Below are 24,373 nucleotides of genomic sequence, written 5' to 3'. Positions count from 1 at the left end.
ATGTATTTGCTTACCTTATTTTACATTATCTAGTTTTTGGTACTCTCTGGATGTCACTCATCACTGCATGTGTTTTCTGCTGGGGTTTCTCCCAGTATTTGTTCTCTGGATCACAGAGTCACTCTCATGCAATATTGCAGTGACAGCAACCTGAAAATGGGTTAATGGAACAGTTCAGGTGAAGTATTCTCATTCAAACTAAGTGGGAAATGAGAGATGGAAAATAATGAAAGAACCTGAGCAAAATTATTATTTCATGGCTCTGTCAGGTACTAGCAGAACCACAGATGTGAGTGATATATTGATATAAAACAGTAGGACAGGTTCATTAAGACAATAGTTTATACTGTGAGATTCACAATATATAGGGAAGACAGAATTCCTTGGAGCCTCTGCTAATGATTACTCGAGAAAAGAAATTAAAAATTATTATGGGGAAGTTTTCTTCTACAGATTTCCAAATCAAGAAAACCCTGGTGAAGTATCTCTAAGCATAACTATGTTATCATTAGACTTCTTTTTATTTTTAACTCCATGAGCTGTTGCCATTATTATTTTTTAAAATTTCTTGTTTAATAGCAAGGTGGGCTTAATTATCTTCTTTACCATTCTAGTAAGAGGTATAGATAAATGGCAGTGCTTGTTTTTCAATTACACTTCACTAATTTGATTTGTGGCATAATACTCCATCTCTGCCTCACCACAGTGAAGAAATCCACTATGTACCAAAAGAGATGGAAAAAGACCTTTTCCTCAGCAGGGATTAAAAACAAATAAATAAGTAATTAATACCTCATTTGGTACCATCAGGAAAACCCAAAACTTGGCACCATGACCCCCAGCAATGCTGGGTTTTAGAAGACTCCTTATTGCAGATGCCTTGTTTTCTGAAGCTTTCCCTCAAAATCAAAAATCAAACTGTCCAGCTCTATCTACTTCCAGCTGTATTCTTTACACAGGAACTCTTTTTTAATTTTTGTTTCCCTGTAGGGAAAGCATGATGAGATACAGAAGAGTTGACATCACCTCCAGCAGGTTTAGGGGAGCCTACAAATACTGAATCTTGAAAGCAACCCTCAAAGCTTTTGTGCAAATCATTCTGTTCAGGCTTCAATTCTCTGTGTCCAGGAGTGGAAGAAGGTGGCCCAAACACCTCATTTTACACTGCCCCACCTAAACTTAAAATACCATCTGGTATTTTCCACTGAATTTCTGTGGAATTTGTACACTGAATTCCCACTGAGTCATGAGAAAACCACTGGAAGAACATAGGAAAAAAAATCAATGTACACAGTAAGGATATCTGAGCGGGGTCACACCTTAAAGGCGTAGCTTTTTATGCAGTATTGACAATGGTAAATGTTCAGAAATCTCGGGTTTGTAACATAAGGACTCTTCCAGATAGAAAATTTTCTGAGTGAACCACATAATTGCACATTTAAAGAATGAAAGCAGGAAGGTGCACTTTCTCTTAACAGATGGAAACAGCAGATGTGCCCAGATAATTTAATAATCTGTGACAATATTAGTTTTAGATCCAAAGCAGTCTGAGAAAAAACACATCAGATTTTCCCCAAGGACATCAATAAAATAAAAATCAGCTAACACCCAAATAGAAGAGGCTAATCAGCACATCACGACATTTTTTCATGTGGTAGTTTGGTGCAGTGTCACCTTGACACAGAGTGCTGCTGCAGCAAAGAAAACCTCAAAACAAGGCACATCTGCATGAGATGGAAATCAAACTGACTGCCCCGTGGTTAGCATGTCAGCAGGCAATTCTTTAGAAAGATTAGATTGGTGGTCTGTAAATGTAATTGTTTAAGATGTGCTTTACTGCAGAGATGTACAACAGTGGGATAAAATGGGCAATCCATCCAGAGAAACAGAAACAACTGGACTGAAGATCCTGGGTCAGTTTAGGATTTTAGCAAGCAGAACTGATAACTGCTCCCTTCCCTGCTGTTTACAACTGTGCAGCCTCTTACTGAGCCTGCAAGAGTGTTTCAGTGTCAAAATAAGCTGCACTCTGCTAACACATTACAGGGATTTTAAAGCAGTAGGACAAACTGGCCTACAGATATTTCAGTGTCTTGAAAGAACCAGAATTACATACGGGACTCTTCTGATAGGAGTACTTCTAACTAATTCCTGTTCAATCTGCAATAAAATAATGTCAGGAAACACAATTATTTCAAAACAGCATAAGATCGTAAGATATCTTATTAGGACAACTTTTTCTTTCATTTTTTTTTAACATCTTTAAAAGGGTTTTTTCTAACTGTTGTCTTTAAAGGGATTTAAATTTCCTCATTTAATAGCAAGTGGTTTGAATTATTTTGCTTACAGCTCTAGTGAGATCTATAGATTACAGGCAATGCTGTTTTTCTCTGAGCTCTTCCTAGCTGTCTTCTCTAACTCTCATCTTTCTTCCTTTCTGTCCTCCCTTCCTGTAAAGGAAACATTCCTGCCCAACTCCCCTCCCTTCAAAATGCTTCACTCCTAATCCCATGGGAAGATCCCTTCCTCATCTGTTAAAATGAAAAACTCTATCCAAAAGCCAAATCAACCCAGCAACAAACCCCATCACTGCAGCTTTAGCACACCTGGATGACAAAGGACATTGCAGCTTCCCAATATCCCCTGAGGCACAGGATGTCACTGTCCCTGCCCAGGGGACACACTCCATGCTGCCCTGCAAAGATCAGGAGCCAGAGAAGCTGACATCTTTCCTCACCCCCCTGTGCCTCTCCTGAATTCCCCTATGCCTTTGGGCACTGCTGCTGAGCTCTCCACTAGCACAAACACCCAGGTTTTGTGTCTTTGCCATGGCCAGGTCCTGCAGGGCCCCCCAGTCTGTCTCAGCCTGACAGTGCCACAGGGAGGTGGGTAAGACAAAGTTATTTCTGTTCGCAGCTGTTGGAGGGCAGAGTCTGTGGCACCTGTGTGGTTTGGAAGGGTTTCTGTGGCTCTGCTTTCACTGAAGGTTTCTCAGCCCTCTTCAGCCTCCTGCTGTGTGCTTAGATAGGATGGGACATCCCAAAAAAATAACAAATCACTGCTGTGGTGCCATTGCTGTAGAGTGAGTGATGACCAGTTCAGTGTGAGCTCCTCTTTCTGCCAAAAGCTGCTAAAAGAGTGCAGAAACAGGACAGGCCTGATTTGACTCCCCCGGTGTGCCAAAAGCTTGGGCAGCGACTAAAATAATCTAGGATTTTGGTAAGTAAAATGAAGCAGATGCTTGTCAAGGTTTTCCTAGCAGAGCAGCCTGAGATTTGCAAACTGCATGTTCTGACTTAGATCAAAACCACAGAGCATGTTGGAGTTTAGCTTGGATTTGAGTTTTCCCAGAAACAACGGAAACTTGGTATCACTTCAGATCACAGATGAAACAAAGAAGTAAAATCTTCATTGCAGAGTTCAGTTTGTGGTCATGTCATGTGAAAGGAGGCCAGATTACCAGTGACCACACTGAAAGCTTTATTCAGAGCTGGGTTCAGATATCATGAGAAGTAAAAAAGCTCTCCAATATGTGACTAAAAAAACATTGCAGCCTAGATGTACTAATGAAATTAACTTAGGTTAAAGTTTGCTAAGTAGAAATGTAAAGACAGCTAAAATATCAACTCAGAGCAAAGTAATTCAGCTCAACAGAAAAAAACACCAAGGAATGCTTGCATTGCTTTTGGAGGTTTAGGCTTTTTTGCCTTGAAAACACTGGCTGCAAATGACCCACATATTTTGTGGCTGGATTAAATGTATAGTTAAAGGATAAAATTAAAATTATGTTCATGCCATTAGATATAAAAAAGCCTTCCAAGCATTTTTTAACGCTGCTCTGGGTATATTTGAAGAAAGAATAACATCTTAATCATGTTATTTTCCTATTTCCCTAAAGCACCCCTTCCCCCCTGTTCTTTGCTCCATTACTCTGCCCTTTCTGTGGCAGCCCTGTGTGAAGGAGAAAGAACAGCCTTAGTTAAGGAGGTCTAGGGCTTACAACACATAACATTTAGAAGCTGGTTTTGGCAAATTTACCAGTCAGTCACGCTGAGGAGAGCCCTCACTTCTCTGTGGCTCAACCACAACACAGGCTCTTTGGAACACGAGACTCTTGGGATGATTTGAGTGAGAAAATTGGCAAATAACTCTTTCTAATGCTCACAATTTGTCTAATAAAACCTAAGTACTAGGATGTACATATCTGAAATCAGATACAGGGAACAGAGAACATATCCTGCACATAATTAGAGCTAGTTTTGCTGCTTGTAATGCACTGACTTGTCTTCTAACAAAACCTTTTCAAAATATGGTGTTTATTTTGACACAATTGCCCTTTCACTGTAACTCCCTGATGTGTAATATTTGTTTTTATTTCTATGTAAGGCTGCATTAGCCAGTTCAGAATAACAGCATATGTCACACATCTTTCACAACTCGTCTCAACCGGTAGCAAGAACTTTGCATCCTTGATCCCATTCTCTCAAATTCCTCTTTTGTCTTCACTGAAAATGCTAGAGTAAATAAAAATATTTCAATTTTCTTCTACTCTGACCATATTCACAAAGGAAAGTTGGCATAAACTATATATCAAATGTATATAAGAAATTTATATAAGTGTCTATGTATATAAATCAAGTCATTAGGGTTTCTAAGCTGGTAGATTGCAGCATCACTGATGTGGTAGCAAGGAAGGCCACAGCTCTTACATCCATTTCATGTGGTTACCTACTCTGTTACTGTGGGCTTTTCCAAAAGATTTCTGTGGGGGTTTTTTTTGAAGGCACATATATAGACCTGTATATAAGCATCTCCATGTAAACAAATGCATATATAAGTATTTGCATGATTAAAGGCAAGAGCTGGAGTTTACTGTGTTGATTAGCCAGTCTTGCCATATTAGAAAGGGAAAAGGTTCTTTTCATTTTCCAAACTGCAGGTTGATTTCACATAGGCAGAGATAATGATATAATTATGAAATGTATACTTAGTTTTTCTTTCTTTCAGAAAGGGAAAACAAGAACCAACTAAATTTCCTGGAGATGGGATCAGAAATATGTTTTGCTAATTATTCCAGGGAGGAGCTGGCTTCCAAGCCTGGAGGAGCTAAGTTTCTACATTATCTGTCAAGTAGCTAAGGGTACCTATGGGACAATCACAGAAAGAACCACTGTCACACTGAAATTCATTATACTCTGTCAATAAAGGTTAGTGTGAAACAATACCAATTAAATTAAATGCATAATAATCCATGAGAGAGTCACATAAAAACATACTGCCATTCACCACCATAAATCTGTGTCCTTCTGAGCAAGGGCTTCCTTGCAGATAAAATTGCCACGATTTGGATGCACAAAGTGGAGAAGGAATGCTTTCCCCATGCATTGCCCTGGGCTCTAAACACATCAATCACTGGATATGAAAGACAGAGAGGGTGGATGCCCCAGTGCCACAGAAGTCCAACATCCCTGTGCTGTGCACATATAACCTCACACAGAATGTGGTTCATTGCTTCTCTGGCAGCTGCTGAAAATGCTGACACAAGATGGAAAGTGACTGAACAACGGAATTGCACAGCTTTCCCTCCTGCCTTTCCCTGCTCTATCCTCAGCTGCATGTCTTTCCTGTGCCTCTCCCTTTTAATGACACTAACAGGCTGCTAATGTGAGAGCTTGTCATTTTTGTCCCCACCCCAACCTCCTCTCCAGCTCTCTATGCTTACAGCCACAGTGTCCAGGCACCAGCTCCAGCTCCAGCCACAACTTCCTAAGGGAGCTGACAAAGCTGCTGGGACCTGACCTGGCCCAGCCCAAGGCCTGGCAGGCTGTGTATGGACAGGTGGCATCCCTGTGGCACACACTGCCGTCTTCTCCTCAGAGACATCTCTGCCTAAAAGGTGTTTCACCCTCAGCAGAGGTCAGGAGAGCCCCTGGCCACAATGGCAGAGACTCAGAAGAAAAACTACTTATGCCCAATGCAGCTGAAGAGGGAAGAAGATTGTGCAAAGGCCTGGACCACAGAAACCTTCTAAGAACTACTTGCACTGGATCCTGAGTGTCCTGGAGCTACCAGGAATTGAGACTGCTATGACAGGGCCCATATGAACATTAATTCATCAGTCAGTGCTGGAGATGGAACTGGAAGCATCCAGTGCTTGGATGGGTGGTCTTACCCGGAGTTAAGACATAAATTTGGAGGAGGCACTGCTGTATTTTTCTGGAATTCCTAGGACACAGCATAGGGGCCCTCAACAATCCACAGGAGGATCAAAGTATTAACAGGAATATTGGTCATGGAGAATTGTGTGGGTGGCAGAGTTGGGATAGTGGAGGCAGCCAAGTCTGTGGGGCAGCAATTCACTTTTCCATGTGCATTCCATCTGCCATAGCCACAGACTGGTCCTGAGACAGCCGTGTGGAAAGCAGGAGTACATTTGGCTTGGCCTCAAGCAGCATCTCCTCAGCAAATGAACTGCTGAGGACCATGATGGCAGCCACACAAAGAAAGTCCTTCCAGACAGACTTTAATGGGAAGCTGGGACTGATTCATCAGAAGTATCTAGTCTGCCTTTCATGAGGTTTAAATATTCATGCTTCAAACAAGTCCTACAGCAGTGCTGCTTGGAAGTCTGGTTTCCCTCTCAGCAGGACTCTCCACAGGAACCATTTTAAGCTTGAGGGGAAAAAACACCAACTAAGGCCTATCTAGTGAGATTCAGGACAGGATTTCTTTTCTAGAGCAGAAAAGCAAGTCCTGTGTTAACTGTTCAAGAGCCCAGATGAATCAATGGCTGTGCCTATGTAAACATGATTCAGGTGTGGGAACAGAAACTGCTGGGGCAGAAAGAGGAGAGCAGAAAGAAAAGAGAGGAATCCAGAGCTAAACACCAAAGGCTTATTTAAGTTCAGAGTGGGGGAGAGACACCCCACCAATTTATGCAAGGCACCATAGCGCACAAGGGTGTCAGAGTCCTTGAACTGGATGGAATTTCTAGGCTTCCTCTTTCTCTTTCCCAGAGCTGGACACCCATGTGCTGAGCACCAGAGGGTCACCTGAACAGACAAATCCAGAGGTCATAGCCCCAGCTGCTCTCGAGGTGTGCACTGGGGTTGCAAAGCCCAGAGTGAATCCCCTTGACACTGGGGCCTGCTGGAATGTGGCTGCACAACAGAGGGCCTTGAATGCCCTAATCCTGTACTTCTGACAGGTCAAAGGAACAACAATCACTGCAGTGGAACAATATAAAAAGATAAAAATTATACATAAAATCTTATTTATGTCTGAATCTCAATATGAAGATAAAGGAATGGCCTTACATCCAGTGATACCAAGGGACTGAAAAAGAACCATTTTTCTGTATCTATCTCATCATACCTACAGTGGTAACAAAACCCGGGGAACATCCAATATGGCAGTGTAATTAAAGGTAAACAGTTTCCCCTAACAAAACAGCTCTGAAAAGGCAGTTTGTAGAAGACAATCCCAGAGCAGCACACAAGAATTCTGGTAAGAACTTATTTTTATAAAATAAAGGTATGGCACTGTTTACCTGCTTTCTAAATTTGGCAGGGTTTTTCTACCGTATACTTATTATGCACAGATGGGACAAAAACTGTAACACCAGAATAAAAACAACAGTCATTACCTGGTTGGATAAAAAAAAGGTAGACTACAAGGCTGTACCAACATTACCCTTAAAAAAGAGTTTGAGTCATTTCCACATCTTGAATTTTCCCTGCCTTTGGTCAGGTCTCAGGATGCTTCCCTGGGTGCCCACAGGAACAAACTCCTGCTGTGTTCTCCTGGGAGTGTCCTCAAGTGCTGCTTTCCAGGAGTGTAACCTTAGATCAGCCCTAGGCAGAGCCCAAGTCGTGTGATGCTGTTGCATAAGGTGTGGGGAGGAAAAGCACAGCTCTAAGGGAACAGGGAGCTGTAGATCACAAACTAACCCAGCATTCCTGGAAAACAGCAGGCTGCTTCTTGGGGCCAACCACAGGAGGGTTTTTCCAACTTTTCTTGGAGGCTTATTTGCCCTTTGAAACACCAACATGCAATCTGTGATTCCCAGGAAGAAGGCTGGATGTTAGGTTTTAAGAAAAAAAACAGCCTTGCCACTGTTTCTAAGCAGAAATGTCAAAATGTTTAGATATGTACCTACTACATATTTCACAGCCTTCCAGATAGCTCTCTAGGAAGAATGAAATTATGGAAGAATGAAAATTAATTCATAAAACCTAAGCAATTATGAGAAAAATAAGTAGTATTCAAACAAATAGAAGCTAGTTTACTCTAGGGGCTTGCAAATAAGGGCTTGCATTTATAAAACACAGGGATGTTACATTTTTTATAGGTTTCATTAAACTCTCTCCTGCTCATTGTTTTGCTGCTTTTTAATCAAATTTAGGGAGTCACAGAGTGTGTCCTTATTTAATTTAAATTCTGCCAGAATGTACTTGAAGGTCCCTTTTCCCATGGGTTTCCCCTCAGGCTGAGAAAAAGCAAGTTTTAAATGTTCTCTGTTTTATAACAGCTGAGAGAGGGGCCAATGTCTGGAGCGCATTCGATGTCTGTCTGCCCCTATTTGCCTTGTGCTTGAACTCCTGATGGAGACTGACCCGACATTTCCACAAGCCCTGTCAGCTCTGTTAATCTGCATTCCTGGTCAGCAGCTGCAGGGCTGGAGCACCTCCCAGTTCAGCCCCTCCTGACTCCAGAGGTACCTCTGAAGCATCAGCCTCTGAAGGAAAGCTTGCAGAGCCCCTGTTTTGCACGTGTGCAGCATTCCCATTCCAGTATGCACAGATCAATGAGCAAATATCATCTGAAATATTGTAAACAGTTTGTCCACAGATTTTTCTGAAAGATGAAAGCTATCTGCAACACAGTAGTTTTAGACCCTTGATAGGTGCTGCTCAGAAACATTTAGCTATACATTCACAGATGCTCTGAATGTCTTCTCAGAGCAGTTAAGCATCATGTGAATGTTTTCTGTGGGCTGTGGGGTCATGCAGACTGAGGATTTTCCTGCTTATAACCTAACATTTTCTCATATCAGCTTTCTCACTGCTTCCCTATATCTTTTCCCACAATAACAGTTTTCTTATGAGCACACACCAAGATTCGGGATGACCCCTGCACCAGAATAAAATATTGCTTAGAATATTGTGTGGGATTTTTTTCCCTTTGGCATTCAACCTCCTAGCCAGGGAGGTCTGTGAGAGACTGGATCAGTGGTCCTGAGAAAACAAATTGCTGTTTTCCTAAGTTTCAAGTAAATTCATTATGGCTTTATGACTCATGCGGCTTTAATGGCCTTACTGCTTTATTTATTAGAAGGCCAAGAGACAATTTATCTTGTTTACTTAGATCTCCAGTCACATGTTTCCGACTTCAATAAGATTCCATTATTTTAAAATACCTACTTTGAAAAGGGCTATTAAATAGTGGAATCTTTTATGAGATTATATTACTCCAAATTTCATCCATCAAGCCTTTGCCACGTTACCACAACGTGCAACTGTGATGACACAGATCACAGCCTTGCTCAGTCTTTTAACATCAGATATTACACAATCTACAGGTTCTGTCAAAATACACACAGTGAGTGCTAAAAATCCTTAACACCCTCAGGGACAGCTTTTAGTGCAGACTCACTAAAACCTTAGAGATGTGAACACAGACAAGCAACTTGTAAAGTCAATATTAACACTTTTCTTCAGGAGACAATCTGGCTCAAAATCTGGAAACAGCATCAAGGATTTAAATGTTTTTGTTAATTTTTTTTTGCTTCTCAGCAGCAGTGCAGCAGATCATCAGCTAAGCTACATAAATACAGCCTGACTCATGAGTGCAGCACAGCTGAGCCCAATCACACAAACAATCCCTCACAGCATTTCCATGCTCCTGTACAATTTCTCACTCACTTACCTTGAAAACTCTTACCTTTGTTGCCAAGTGCAGTTGCTCATTTTGCATCCCAGGTTTATCAACCACAGATGATATGTGATCATGTCACTGTTTTACAGGGCTGAAGTGTTTAAAAACTTAGATTTATTCTGGCTTTTTCATAGTTTCCCTGTGACAAAACCAGGGGAACTCCATTTCTGCATTGTTTGCACTGTAGGTGACTTTAATCTGCCATTATGGGGGAATAGCAAAGTGTGTACAGGAATGATAATGTTCTAACATACTCTCAATATTAATGAAGAGGAGAAAATACCTCAGATTTGTAATCTATCCAGGCCCTTCAAATAAGTTTTCTTGCTTTTTCCCCCACAATGAACCTTATTATCTTCAAAGCCTTATCCTATTGTAGTGCACAGAAGGATTTTCTGTCTTTTCAGTGTTAAGGATTGCTTTATTTGAGAACAAGGAAGTTTCAAATTGTCACATATTTCAGACTTAAATAAGATTTGGGGGGTTTTAAAACCCCCAAAATACAAGAACACCAAAATATTTTAAATGCACAATAATTTTCCAAAGCCAACCAGTTTAGATCCCTGGAGAGCTCATTCAGTTATTTTCAGTGAAAAATGCTCAATATATTCCAATTCTAATATGGTACAGAAGCTTCAAAAGTGTCTTGTTTTTACTCAATAAAATGCTTACAGAATACAATCATAAAAGAAATAAAACTTGCCACAATTTAAATGTCACACGTGGTAAAACCAGAGGTAGCTTTTAGAAGTACTCACGTTGAACAGAATTTCTGAATTTCTTTTTGGTCAGAAAAGTTTGTGTGTAGTATGAATCTGCAAAGAAAACTGAACCAATGAGAATTTGAAAGGGTCTATGCTAAGACTCCTCTTTTGGCAAAGTTCTTATAAGGAGAATAATTTATATAAAGGTTTTATTAACAGGCTTTTAGAAAATATGGATGACTGTCATGCCTTCCAATCAGTATTAGAATAAAGGCAATTAGCTAAGAACTTTTGTAATGCCTTAGTACAGCTTCCTTCTGGAAGCATTTATCAGATATGCAACTTTGCCAGCTTTTTAATATGGTACAAACTACAAGAAATTAGGATAAATACGTAGAGACTTGCAGCAAGCAGCATCGTGGACAAGGCTCACTGTGGTTACCTACCCTGTGTGAGCCAATATTCCTTGCTTCTGGCACAGTCCAACAGCTCCAAGAGCAGTTCTTGGGGGCTGCAGACATGGCAAATCTGCTTCTTGGCAGCCCTTGTGCAGCCCTGAGATAGCACAAAAAGTGATGGGGCAGAACGAGAGAAGTTCTCGCATCAGTGAAGTCTCACAAGAAAATGCAGTGTGACTGAACTGCTTAATGTTGGCACAAGATGATATTTTGTTCCCTTTTGATTTTCTTCTATACTTCCTTCCTAATCTGCCTCTGCTCCTTCTTAATCTTTATTGCAAGGCATAAGCTCTGCTGAAATAAACAGTGGAAAATGTGAGGGGAAAAAAAAAATCAAGAAAAAGAGTCTAAAGGCTGAAATCTGCTGACTTTGGTTACTGTCATTCATATGAGACTTAAAATAAGTTCAGTTCATTCCAGAGTCCACTTTAGGAGACATAACATCAGCGTTTATTATCCGACTATAATAACTATATAGAAATTAGAATTATAGAAACTATAAATAAATAGTTTCTATAATATATAAATACAGTTTCTATATAGAACTATATAGAAATTAGATTCTATAGAACTATATAGAAATTAGATTTCTTGGGAAATTTCCTGAACACTAAAGTTAAATTACATATTCATATGTTTGGAAAGCTTTACCCCATCACACACACAAACTACATATGCACTCCATGAATCCCACTGTGTCTTGTACTTCCAGAAAGTGCTTTGGTCTGATGAATAAATAAATAAATGTGCAGTTTCTTTAATCTATGCACCACCACTGGATGCATGCTGAAGCATCCCAGGAAGGCAGCACAAGTTACAAATGTCAGGCTTTCCCTCAGATAAAGCACTGCCTTACCCTTCTGAAACAACTGAACAAACCCAGAGAGTTGAAATCCTGGTCTTTATTTCATTTATGACAACTGCTCACCAGCTTTTCACCAGCTCACAGTGCAACTCATGCCTCAGTCTCTCATTAAGAATTTGTCTTAAAAGAAAAGGAGGAAAAGCAGGCTGATGAAGTACCAAGGCTCACTCGCTGCATTTTAGCTGAAGCTCACCAAACGCCTACCAGGAGGCATTTTCAGTTGCATTTTAAAACATATGGCCAGTTATTCTGAGGGGTTTTTTACTTGTGACTTCTGCATCCTCTGATTTTAAAAAGCAACAACAAAACCCCAAAGTGTGAAAATAAGGAAACTGAGAGCTTGCCTGCAATTCTTACCACATCTCCTCTCTTTAGAGGGTGTCCAAAGGGTGACAATCTCTGGCGACAAATGAGATACAGTGCAGATAAGGGCTCTGTGTGTTTAAGCAGAGATTTCTCAGGCAATGACTGTCTCCTCCTTTGCAGAAGAGACTCTTTCTGTGAAGCAGAGTTGCTCAGTGAGAATGAGACCATGCTTAGTTCCACAAATTGAAAATTAATCCTCATAATGAACTCTCAGAGCCAGCCCCATTCCTTGGCACATTCAATCACCTCTGGGATTACACGACCACGCTTCTGCAAGTGTGAGAATTTCTCCTTCTTTTCCATCTGTGAAGCCAGAATGGAAATTAATTCCTTTCACCACATGAAAGATTTGGTCTTTACCATTTTGAGCAATTTCATCAATTTTATGTTTAGCACAAATTCACATGGAAGGGCAAGAGCCACTTGCAGACCCGCTGGAAGTAAAGACGAGATAGGCCAAGAACATCCTACACTGATGCTCAGTGATTTATCAAAGGTTAAAAAAAGAAAACACCAGCTCACCATATTTCAGCTGTTTGACTTCACAATTCTAACCTAAGCAGCTCATTTACTTGGGATAGGCAGGTAGGAAGAAAAAATTAGTTCATATCATAGGAAAACAAGGAATGCAAAGCAAGGAATCCTGCTACTAGGTGTTAATATAGCTTGAGATGACAGGCCAGGAGAGTTGCTGGACATTCAAGTGGAACCAAAATCTACTATTACATGTCCAGAAGTGATACAGCCACAGTTAGCATGGTCAGCAGAGTGATCACAGTTTATAGAAGAAAAATATAGAAATGGAAAGAAAAAAAGTGTTAGCAAAACAGGCAGCATGAAGCTGAATGAAACACATGAACTATTTTATTTTTGTTGCAATTTAAAAGTAAAAAAACTCTTGTTCCGGATTCATTAGCACCATATTTCTAACCTAGTAGATGGTCTGTGTGTCTCTCTGCAGCAAGACAACTTCCACAGCCAACACTGTGCTGTGAGCAGCAGCAGTAGCATTCCCCTCCCTCTGAGCAGAGCAAGAACAATGGTCCAGGCTCCTCTGGCTGCTCCCAGCCTGGTATTTCAAAGCAGCAGTGAAAATGTGGCACAAGGTGCTGCTGCCGTACCTGGGAGGGAACACTGACAGCAGCAGGGAGGGACAGATCCTGCTCACAGCTCCCAGGACATGGTGATGTGTGCTCCTTACCTGCCAGCACCCCTTCCCACAAATCCAAGTGCTTAGATGGATTTTGAGCATTAGCCTGGAGGGAAGTTTTACAAGGGAACAAATTACCAGACGTTTCAGATGACTTCTCTCAGAAGCACTGACACCATCTGTAGCAGCCTGTGCCATTTAACACACCTGGGTTACAGAGATTGTTTTCTAAGGCTCAGGAAAACTTCAATTATTATCCTTCCCTTCTTAAACAGTCACTCAGCAGCCAAGTATATTGAGCAGAGAAGTATGGGGGAAGAAAAGGACAAAAAGAAAAGTCAATTAAATCCACGAAGCACTGCAGAGAGAGTTACTCCCTGTCAGTATTATACAGCTGCATTTAGAATAAGATTTTTCTCTGCTGATTGCAGATTAGCCCAAATTCAGTAATAAAGTCATTCTACCCTGAGACTGGATCCTTGCCAAAGGTGGCTTTTAACCCATTCCAGCACTAAACCCTCTTTTGTGGCAGATCCAGGCCAATATTTAGGCACCACGGCATCCTACCTTCCAGCTGGGCATTTTAGTGAATGAACACTGTGTTCCAGGAGGCAATTTATTTAAAAACATTTATTTTAGGCAAAATTAAACAGACATTTGAGATTACATAGAAATACAGTTTCCAATTGGATCACATAAAAATTAAAAATGCACTGTTGTGTTGATTTAAGTATTTTTGTATGTATTGACCAGGTATATAAGATTTAACCATGCCATTTGCAGTCAACTATCATAAAAATCAGTAACGAAAAAGGTTTCTTAAAATGTGCAAATATTATCTTAGTGTTACCATTGATAATAAATGACCACTAAATAGATGCTTATTATGTAAAGCTTTTTAAAGTACAATAAAAATACAAATTCTATTTGTTAAAAAAGGCCATTGCTATGGCTACTAAACATCCTCATTATACAAATTCGAAAATACTATATGACAAACAAAATTATAAAGACTTTTCTTTATGAAACATATACTATTCTATTTGTTAGTGATTTCATATATTTTTTTAATATATATTTCTCTATAATACTCTATATGAATGATGAACTCAGAATGAGAGAGGAAGACAAATGTAATGTAGGATGTTAAGGCCCCAGTTCAGCAAGGTACCTGAGGATGTGTCAAACCCAGCAAAGGAATAATCCCATTCTTTTAGAGGACTCCAAAGGCACATGCACAAGTACTTTGTTGAACAAGGCATAAAAATACCCATCATGAAATTGAAAAATGTGGTTTTGGTGTAAACTGTGACTCTTAAGGACAAAACTATAACTGTCAGCAAAAAGCCTCTCATAAAAAAAAAAAAATGAAAATTTTGGGGCAGGGGGGTTTCCACATTTTTATGCTTTGAAGGGAAAATACTAGAGGTTGGAAAGTTTTTTAATTTAATTAATGATAATTTTCTGAGATGGGTTTAAGATGGTGTTTTATTGCTTATGAGAAAGATTAATGAAGAGTATGCATAGACATGTCAGCATTCATCTCACCAGCAGCTGAGAATTTTGGTGTGCAGGTATTTCTGTAACATGAACAACCAGTGGGTACAAAGGACTTAGAGTTGTTTCTCTGCAGGAATTAAAGACATGGAACAGTAAAGAAGAGAGTAATAGAATTACACTCAACAGAGCCTGGCTGTAAATGCTCGGGTGCTGAAAGTAATTACAGAACTGAGCCCAGTGCCTGCATATACACAAAATTCCCTAAGTTCCTAAGTAAATGCAGGACCATAATCTTCCTTTTAAGTTATGGCTAGCATGTAATGGATTCCAAGGTACTTTACACTTCAGCTATAAAATATCAAAACAAAGGGCGGTTGCTTTGCCATTCTGCAATTTAGCAGTTCTTCTAGGCTCATTAAGCACTAATTAGCAGACTAGCAACTTGTTAGTTTCTAAACCATGAATGAAGGACCTAAAATCTGGATTGTATAAACCAATGACAGCAGATATACAGGGCAGTAACCACAGTGATGAAAATCAATCACACTGCATCCAGATTTACTTTTGAAGCATATAGTAATGGTTAGTATTTTATGTTTTTTTCACTGCAAATTGAATTTTTTTTGTAGCAGATATTAATAATTTTACTGCTTAAATATTAAATAATACCTTAAAAGCATAATTTCAAAATGCTGCCAGGTAAAGTATCATGTAGAATTCATGCCTGCACATTTGCAGAGAGAGACAGAGAGAGAGGTATGAGTGACCTTTCTGAAGAACTTCTCCAAGCTAATAGTCATAAAGCATAGTAAACTCGGGCCAAAATGTGACAGAAAGAAATACAACAGCGTAATTTCATCCATAATTCATAAACAAATACAACTTTTTACATTTGTACAGGGAAAGACTGGAAATAAGTTGAATTTTTACAGAAGCAAGCCTCACAAGAGTTTACATGTTGAAAAAAGCAATTTTTGGCACATGGATAGTATCTGTGAGTACATGTTCAGAAATAAAAAAAAACACTGTGGAGGAAATTCACATTGACTTTCTTGGCATCAGCACCTGCTGTCTAGTGGGTCAAGACAAAACACCGTGCCTTCAAGAGTTAATCCCATTTTGAACCCCTCCTGCAATGAAACAAGACATCATTAGTAAAGAGCCAAGTGAGTTCTGCAGGATTACATTCTCCTTGTAAAAACATTAAATCCAAGCATATCTTTAGGCAGACAAACTGCAATGATACTTCAAAATTGAAGTACTCAATGATAATTCAAAACTGAATTCACAAATATTTCCATTATTTGGTCAGCCACTTTTTAGTAAGTCTCAGTGGTTAACTCATAAAAGATGCACACCTTACAACAGCATAGCTACAGTATGTACATAAAGTGAGGAAAATACTATAGAATAACAATATTGAATATTGTACATAGGTTGACAGAAATCCAAACAAGTTTAATTTGCAATATGTTGTTCCTGAGTAAAATTCAAGATTTATATTGAAAAATAGAGGTGCGACATGGGCATTGTTACTAATACAAGGTGTCTCCTACGTTTTGTGGTGCTATAAGAGCAGCCCAACAAAAAGTGCTGACTACCCCACCCCAGAGGGATGCTCTGAATTGCTCCCAGTGCAGTTAAATTGATATTTACTGCCCACTGCCATCTGAGCTTCATGAAAAAGGCAGATAAAACCATACTTGCTCAACTGCAAAAGAAAAACTGTGCATTTTAAAGGCATGTAACTCAGTAAAACAAAACACAGTGGTATCTTGAAAGTGCAGTGAGTTGCTTAAAAGTTCAAAATTCCTGAGTTTATTGACATTCGTTTTATTAATAGAAACACAAAAAAGATTATAAGCTGGATGCTACCACCTCCTCTATGGAAAAGAAATTTATTCTACAAATACTTTTTTTTTGCTATGCTTTCATAGATGCTTGGCTTGCTAAAGGTACTTTGTTCACACCAGCCCTAAACAACTGCACTTTTAATACAGGAAAACTACTCTTATTTTCATTTCTCTTTTTGCATTAAAAAAAGCTGAATAATATTGGCTTGAACCCTTGACCCTTTTCTTGGAGTCAAGAAAATTTCAGTCTCTAGGGTGAAAGTACTTTGAAGGTTTAAGCAATTGGAAATGGGGCTCTGACTAGAAATGCCATGAGAGCATCCATGGCAGCTGTAGCAGTGCTCTGTTCAGAGAGAGTGCTGATTGTGTGCTATGAAATCAATAACAGCTCCTTTCATCAAGGAAATATCTTGTAAACAAGATAAATCTTTTTGTAAAACCATCTGTGTGAGGATTAGGCACAAACTCAAGTCTTTCCCTCACATGCACAGCAGTACCTCAAGACCATACCTTTTGGGTTTAGAAGATAAATCCCAAGTCAAACCAGCTTAATTTCAAACAAATTCAAATCACAGGCTAACACTTGAAAAGGGTATGAATATTTAATAACCCTGCCAGCTACTGCTATTAGGAGAATAATGTGGAAAAACAGAACGAACCTCCTGGCAATAGTTACTAAATGGTCTGAGAATTTCCAAGTAAAAAGTGCATTTTCCTAAAGGCAGCTCCATCTACCCAGTTTGCTCTACCTGGCTGACACAGTGCTGCCAAGGCTCACTAGTATATTTAATATTTTTCCTTTTTTTTTTTTGTTTTCTGTGCATTTTCAAAAGGATTAAAAGGAAGAATATTCAATGCAGAAGATATTTCAAGTGAACAGCAGGTGAAATTCCAAGGGAAACATATCCTGTTACAAACCGACAGTGTTTATTTCCCTAAAGGATAAATTAATTGATGTAACTGCAGTCAAAGGAAGACTGCTTACCCAGAAGGAGAATTCAGAGAATTAGCCCTAGGGTCTGTTACATTTTAAACCCTGCAGTTACAGTGTGCCGGGGATGCTCAACTTCTGAGGAACCCGAAGGCTGCTTCCAGCTTTGAGCTTGTGAAGGGACACAGCAACAAGGGACTGTTGTTGGTGCTTCAACCTGAGGATGCCTGATGAGCCCCAACAGCAGAAATCATCAACAACTGGTTTGACAAGGATAGAGACCTTCATCCTGAGCCAGCCAGAGCCTTCACTGAACATCCAACCCATTCCTGTCCTGCCCACTCTTATTTTTATCTTATTTTTGCTGTTGAGCACCGTTTGCTGGTGTCTTAAGTGGCTTCACTTCCAATGCCGAGCAAATCAGATGATGCATTTTGGAAGTACACTCATCTCACTGCTCTTATGTTGAGCATGTCAAGTTTTTTCCACACAAACTGATATTTTGTCACTTAGCACTTTGCTTGTGTTTGCTATGACTTGACTTAGAACTATTTCCACTTTCTTGAAGAACTGTGGCCTCCTTGGCCTTTCCTTCTGCTACCTCCCCCCAGTGCTGTTTAGTCCTTCTCAAGCTGTGATATTTTGCATTTAATACAATTACATTTCCACATATTTGCAATGTGATCAATGCTAATCCGTTCAGAGATTGCTGCTCTTTATGGATCATAATGATTAAAAAAGCTTTTTAGCATTATTACCAAAATGAACTGTCTGTCCTGAAAGAAATCAGTGCTGTGGTTGCCAGTGGCTTATGCACCTTCCTGTCTGTAACAGGGACATGGCATTTCCATGGTCACTTCTGAGCCACAACAAACCCACGACCATCAGTGTCAGATTCTGCACTTCTAAGCAGCCTCAAACTTCCATGACAACCACAAGGCCAAAAAGCCCAACTGCATAGAGATGATATGAAAGCAATCCAGGCAGATAGATGGGCATTCCTTCCATTAAAGGAATGTAAAATCTAGATTTCTTTTTTCTCTTGGGTATTTAGGTGGAAGACATGAAGTGAATTTTCAGGGAATGCTGAAAAAGGCCACCCTGTGGCACTGCCCAAGACAGGGAACAAGAAGGGCTATGAAGTGTGCATCTATATTGTGCCTTGTTTTTCCGTGTTTGTGTCCACCTCAAGGAGCTTTTATACTTGAGAGGAATTTTAACACAAGGACTGAGCAGTTTAGTTATCTACTAAGTAATGGTATTGTACTAAGGAATGTTACTGATGCCCTAAAAAGAGGAGCAAAGTTTGTTTCCACTTGAAACAGCTCAGAAACAATCCCTCTTCCAAAAGCAGCCTTTTTTTGGAGTCAAGGATAAAAAGATGTGAGCTACTCTGGTTAAAACCAGTAAGCAGTACAAGACAAAGAACTTGCACTTTATCAGGAGATAAATTTGCCAGAATCAACCTTATGGCTGAGAAGTTCACTCACTTATCACTTCACAGTGATTTCACTCCATGAGCTTAAGTCAGCACAAACCCAATGAAGCAATGACAAATTTACATATCTCTGAGAAGAGCATTCAGAGGGCTGAGCATAACTTATTTGAGATGGAAAGATGTCAAGTCTACTGACTGCTTCAGGGCATGCAGGGAGAATGGCTTACAGCTCCTGGAAGCTTTCTGATAATAACTACCTTGAGATTTTAATAAATTATAGCAGCTGCTGCTGGTGTGATTCATGATCCAGGGAAACTTCTCCTCACTGCAAGATTTCTGGGAAAGTAGACATTCATTTTATTAATGTCCGGACACAGTCAAAGTAAAGATGAAAATATGTTTCAGCATAAGGGTGCAGGGAAACAGGAGGTTGGACAGCCATCAGAGAGAGGCCTGAGCTATAAATGTCACATCTCAGCAAATGTTTGAGTTGTAAGCTCTGCAAAAAGATCAACAGAGATTGGACTGAGAAACGGAATGGAAAGCTTAACTGTGAAATTTGGATCCTCACTGAAGTTTAAAAATAAGAGTGTTCCCCTAGAGGCCAGGGAACCTTATCTGATCTCATGAAGTTCAGAATGCAGGATGCAGAGGAAAAGCACCCACTACTCAAGAGCTGATTCTCCAGTGCCTCTTCTGCGCTGGGCTCTCCTCTCCCACTTTGTTCCCAAAAGCACAAGGCCACATCAGGGCAGCTTTTCTGCACAGGACTGTGTGTGCTGAGGCACCTCACATGTTCCTCACAAGAAACAGGCTAAGAGAGTCTGGACTGGCACATCCTCACTGCAGGCTGAGCTCTATTCAACACTACAGTTCATACAGTTCATTGGAGCTATTTGCTAGGCTCCTGTAAAACACCTACCTTCACAGATCTACATAATTACTGAAACCCAGGCTGTGCTTCCATAATGCAAAGATGGCAGACTCATTCACTTTGCATTTCAGAAAATAAAGAGAAGCCCACACTTTTCTTCCACATTTCTCATTGTTGGATTTCCAGAGCATATTACATGTTCTGTGCTCTCACCTTCCTCAAAGGCTGTGTCTAACAGCTGTTGAGACTAGCACAGCTGCTTCTGCTCCTTGAAAAGTTTTAAATCACCATGTCCAAACAAAGACTTGCTCTCAAACATGACTATACTAACACAATCTCTGTACTAAAGGTTTTGCTTAAACCATTTCACTAGTGACAATCTGATAATGACAACTGGAGATTTCACAAGTACACAGGGATCACAAACAGCAGTGAAAACAAAGGCTTAGTATTAGCACCTGGCAAGAGAGAGAGTAAAGAAAACATCAGCTGTCTCTAACTTAGAGATTGCAGGCTCCAAACATGAAAATGTCCCTGACTCAGAGTTCTATATATAAAATATAAATCTTGAATTTTTTCTACATAAACAAATATACATAAAAATAGAAACACAAGACAAACACGTGCACATTTCAATTGTAAATGCTTTAAATACCATTATTAAAATATGATATACCAACCATCGCTGACGCTGTGCACCCAGGAAAGCACAAGAAGATAAAAGAGACATTAGGAAAAACATCTTTCAAGCTGTATTTTGCAACAATCACACAGTAAAATACAGTCTGTATTTTAAGACTGTACAGAGCCTTTGCTCTGGCCCAAGTTAGAATATGGGGGTTTTTCATACCCTTTCAGCTGTACACTTGTTCTCAGCTGGATCATAAATGTCAAGTTTTGTGCCTACATAAAGCCCACTGATTAATTCTTAGTGAATGGCTGATATGCTGGGGGGGAATGCCTTTCTGCACAACAGGACACATAACACCCTAATGCTTGGGGGTTTTGTTATTGATTGGTTGTCTCCTTTTCTTAGATGAAGAGAGTACAAACAATGATGTGAGATTTTAATTTCATTACTTCAAACATCTTTGATAAATACATTTACTACTCCATTCCCTGATGTTTTATGAGGTGACAGCACTCTGTAGTGTTATAGGCAAACAATTCCAAATATTGTCAAAATATTACCTGTATAGGAACTCTTAATATGCGACATTTAAATATTGACATACCATTATTAGTGGTAACCACAGTTGCTACAATTTATTTTTCATTAAAACCATGGAAATGTTGGTAATATTTTAATGGGAGGTGCTGTAAGATATGGGGGTTGCGTTCAAGGGCTTGGTAACAACATTATGGCATTCACAAAACACCAGCATGTTGCTGGAATTGCAAAGAAGACAGTTTTGGCTTTTAGCTGCTCTTTGAAATTATACAGGGGACTAAGAAGCTAAATTTCTTGCTTCATTGTGAGTAGAATTTGTCAGTGGAACCATCCTGAACTGACAAAGAAAAGAAAATGTACTCAGGAAAATGAAATGGTCTTTCAATCTTATTTAAGCCATTTTAAAATGCCTCTGCTGCTCTCTAGGCAGGAGACAGGAACAGAAGGAGCCTGAAAGCAAACGCTCTTGGACTTTGTGGGCTCCTAAGAGACAAGAGGGCTGGAAACCCTTGGAATACTTTCTGCTGAGGAGCCAGGATCCTAGAAATTCAAGTTTCCATTATTTCCAGCATCTTCTTTTGCTGGCAGGCTGCTTAAAAAATACTAGAGATAAGCTGGCAAGGAACTAGAAGTTTTCAAAGTCTGACTGCAGAGCATCATTTGTTCCAAAACTTGAGGACTTTCTCCTAGAATTGTTTCACAATTGGGTCAATAACTGAATGGACAATGTTGAGTGTTTCAGAATCAACAAACATTTTCTGATAAAAACACAACAATTCAGAATTCTTGAACCATTTCTCAGGAGTTAAATTGCTCCAGGGTGCCACAGAGCTGTTTTTAAAGGCAGCAAAAAATTGTCATGGCCTCAGAAGCACCTAAGTCTGTCCAGTGCTGAGAGAAAACAACGTGATGCCAACTGAGGGAAAGAGGAGGCTACATTGGCATGGGGGAGATTGCTGCAGTGAAGATCAAGGGATCTGCAGGGCTCAGTTCTCTTTTTCAGCTCCGTCAGTCCCTTCCCAGGTAACAGCTCCCAAACCATTTTGGTTACACTGCTGAGAAACCCTTCATTAGTGTAGCTGACTCTGTTGGTACCAGGTGGGGCTCTTGAAGCAAACCCAAACTCCGACTCAAAGAGCAGGAGATAAACTTACAGAGGGAATGGTCAGAAATAGGGGTTTGTCTGGGCATTAGTGTGTACTTTTTGGAACACATTTTTAGAATATGGCAAGGATGTATTTCAAGGATAGGCACACAGCCATCAAAACGCACGTAAGACAGTAGTTACCTGCATCTCATCTAGCTTGGACTGAATGTCTGGAGGGAAATCTCCTGCTCCACAGCTAAAAGGGTCAAAAGGTTCTGCTCCAAAAAGGTCTCTCTCTGCAACGACAGAAACGTGAGTCACTGGGAGAACAGGTATGGACAACAACAACAGTGCTCTGAAAAAGCCACCTCACATCTCCTGAGCTGAGCAACAGCACCGCCAGATATGGCACTCATTAACCACAACTTCTAACGTCCCAGTGTGCAAGCCAGCTCTTGGGCAGTTTCCCAAACCTTAATACTCAAATATTTTTCCAAGAACACCACTGGACTTCTCTTTAAGCCTCTCTTTAGCTTCCTTTAATACTTGTGCCTTCTAGAGATCCGGTGAGGAGTTGCTGCTCTTGGAAGAGGGCACCATGTACTGACGAGTGCTCCGGAGTCTGTGTGCAGGAGGAGTTACAAAAATGAAGAGGAAGCAACTGCACATGAGCTGCCAAATTTCATTTCTACATTCTGTCAACAACAAATTACTAACGAATTAATCTTCATGTCCCCTGTCTGCCACTCCTCAGGTTAAGGATGTTTTTGTGAGACAAGCAAATATTCTTACTCAGGCAAGGTGAGGTCTTAATTTGATACAGTTCCTCAATGAACAACTAGCAGTAATTAAAACTAAAAGCCATCAGAGTTTTAAAATCTTGGAGAAAACCACATTAAGAAAGAAAAAGTAATTTAAAAAAAAAACCAAAACCACAACAGGATCATGAATTGTTATGCTAAAATTCCACTAAATTTGGGTGCATAAATAGAATGATTGCAAATTTTCACTTTCTCAGTACCAAAAGTTTCTCACTTTTTCTTAATTGCAGTTTACATTCTAGTGGTCAAAGGGAGGGTGATGTTTCTTGTTTTTGTCTGGTTAAGAAGAAACACCTCCAATACAATTGGAGTTCTTTTGGGTTCTTTTTTCGTATTAGACCAGTATAGTTCTTTATATCTGCCTGCTCAAATATTTTTTGGTTTTTCAGGTTTTGGGTGTTTTTTCCTCCTTCTTAGTAATAGATTTTTCTCTCCTACAGGTCAAAGTTCCATCTCTAGGCACATTTCCCATCTCACATTGGATTAAACTACAGCAGTTAAAAAAAAAATAAAACTGCTAACCAAACCCCACTGATTGCAGAATTTACAGAACCAAGTTCCTACAGCCTTGTCACTGGTGGAGAGAAAACCTGAACCACGAGGAGATATCCCCTCTCCTAACATTCATGGCTGCCTAGCAAGAAACTTGACAAGCACTCTACCTGCCTCAAAACAAATTTAGTTTTTGAGTGTGACGGTAAGGGGGGCAATTAACCCTGAAGTGACTGAGCAGTTCAGCACAAAATTCACCCTTAACACCTGAGGTTTGGGTGACAATTGACTGCTGGAACCACTCCCCTCATTGCAGAATTCCCAGTCCTGTTATCAGCGGTGCAGCACCTTCCTACAGCTGCACAGCTGGTTTGGTTTTGGCATCCTTACAGGCAGAATTTCACACCTGTGTTCTCTGGGCTCTTCAACAGTTATTGTGCATATCAGTCTGTCAGGGCTTTGCCCTTATCAATTAGGTGTTATCAGGCTGCACAGCAGGCATTTTAAATTACTGGCAAGTACCAGAATGTGCTCCCACAATAAAGTACAGAAATTCCCATGATAAAGTACAGAAATTTGAGCAGAACTTGATTGATTACATATTTAGAAAACTGTGGCTAAGCAGCTACAAACTGTCACACGGGACCAGGAGATGGCCCAGATAAGAGAGCCTTATTCCAAGAGTCCACTAGAGCCAGGAAGAAATCCAGTCTTTCCTGGCAAAGGC

General features: G+C 40.0%; 1 protein-coding gene across 10 annotated transcripts in view; it reads right to left on the bottom strand.

Moving 5' to 3' along the window:
- Nucleotides 1-14,094: 14,094 nt before the first annotated feature.
- GULP1 (GULP PTB domain containing engulfment adaptor 1) overlaps nt 14,095-24,373 on the bottom strand; it is a 173,232-nt gene continuing 162,953 nt past the window's right edge. For 8 of the 10 annotated variants that reach the window (XM_064717623.1, XM_064717620.1, XM_064717619.1 and 5 more), the window contains 2 exons: nt 22,535-22,629; nt 14,095-16,109 (listed from right to left, as the gene is read on the bottom strand). In XM_064717623.1, the coding sequence (XP_064573693.1) occupies nt 16,038-16,109; nt 22,535-22,629 (167 nt within the window). In that variant the 3' untranslated portion in view covers nt 14,095-16,037. Of the gene's footprint in view, nt 16,110-20,755; nt 20,767-22,534; nt 22,630-24,373 lie in introns of all 10 variants that reach the window. The other 2 variants (XM_064717625.1, XM_064717628.1) reach the window with 1 other exon arrangement.

This window comes from Zonotrichia leucophrys, chromosome 7 (assembly GCF_028769735.1).
Source record: "Zonotrichia leucophrys gambelii isolate GWCS_2022_RI chromosome 7, RI_Zleu_2.0, whole genome shotgun sequence".
Lineage (NCBI taxonomy): Eukaryota > Metazoa > Chordata > Aves > Passeriformes > Passerellidae > Zonotrichia > Zonotrichia leucophrys.
This window is presented reverse-complemented; position numbering and strand designations above follow the sequence as displayed.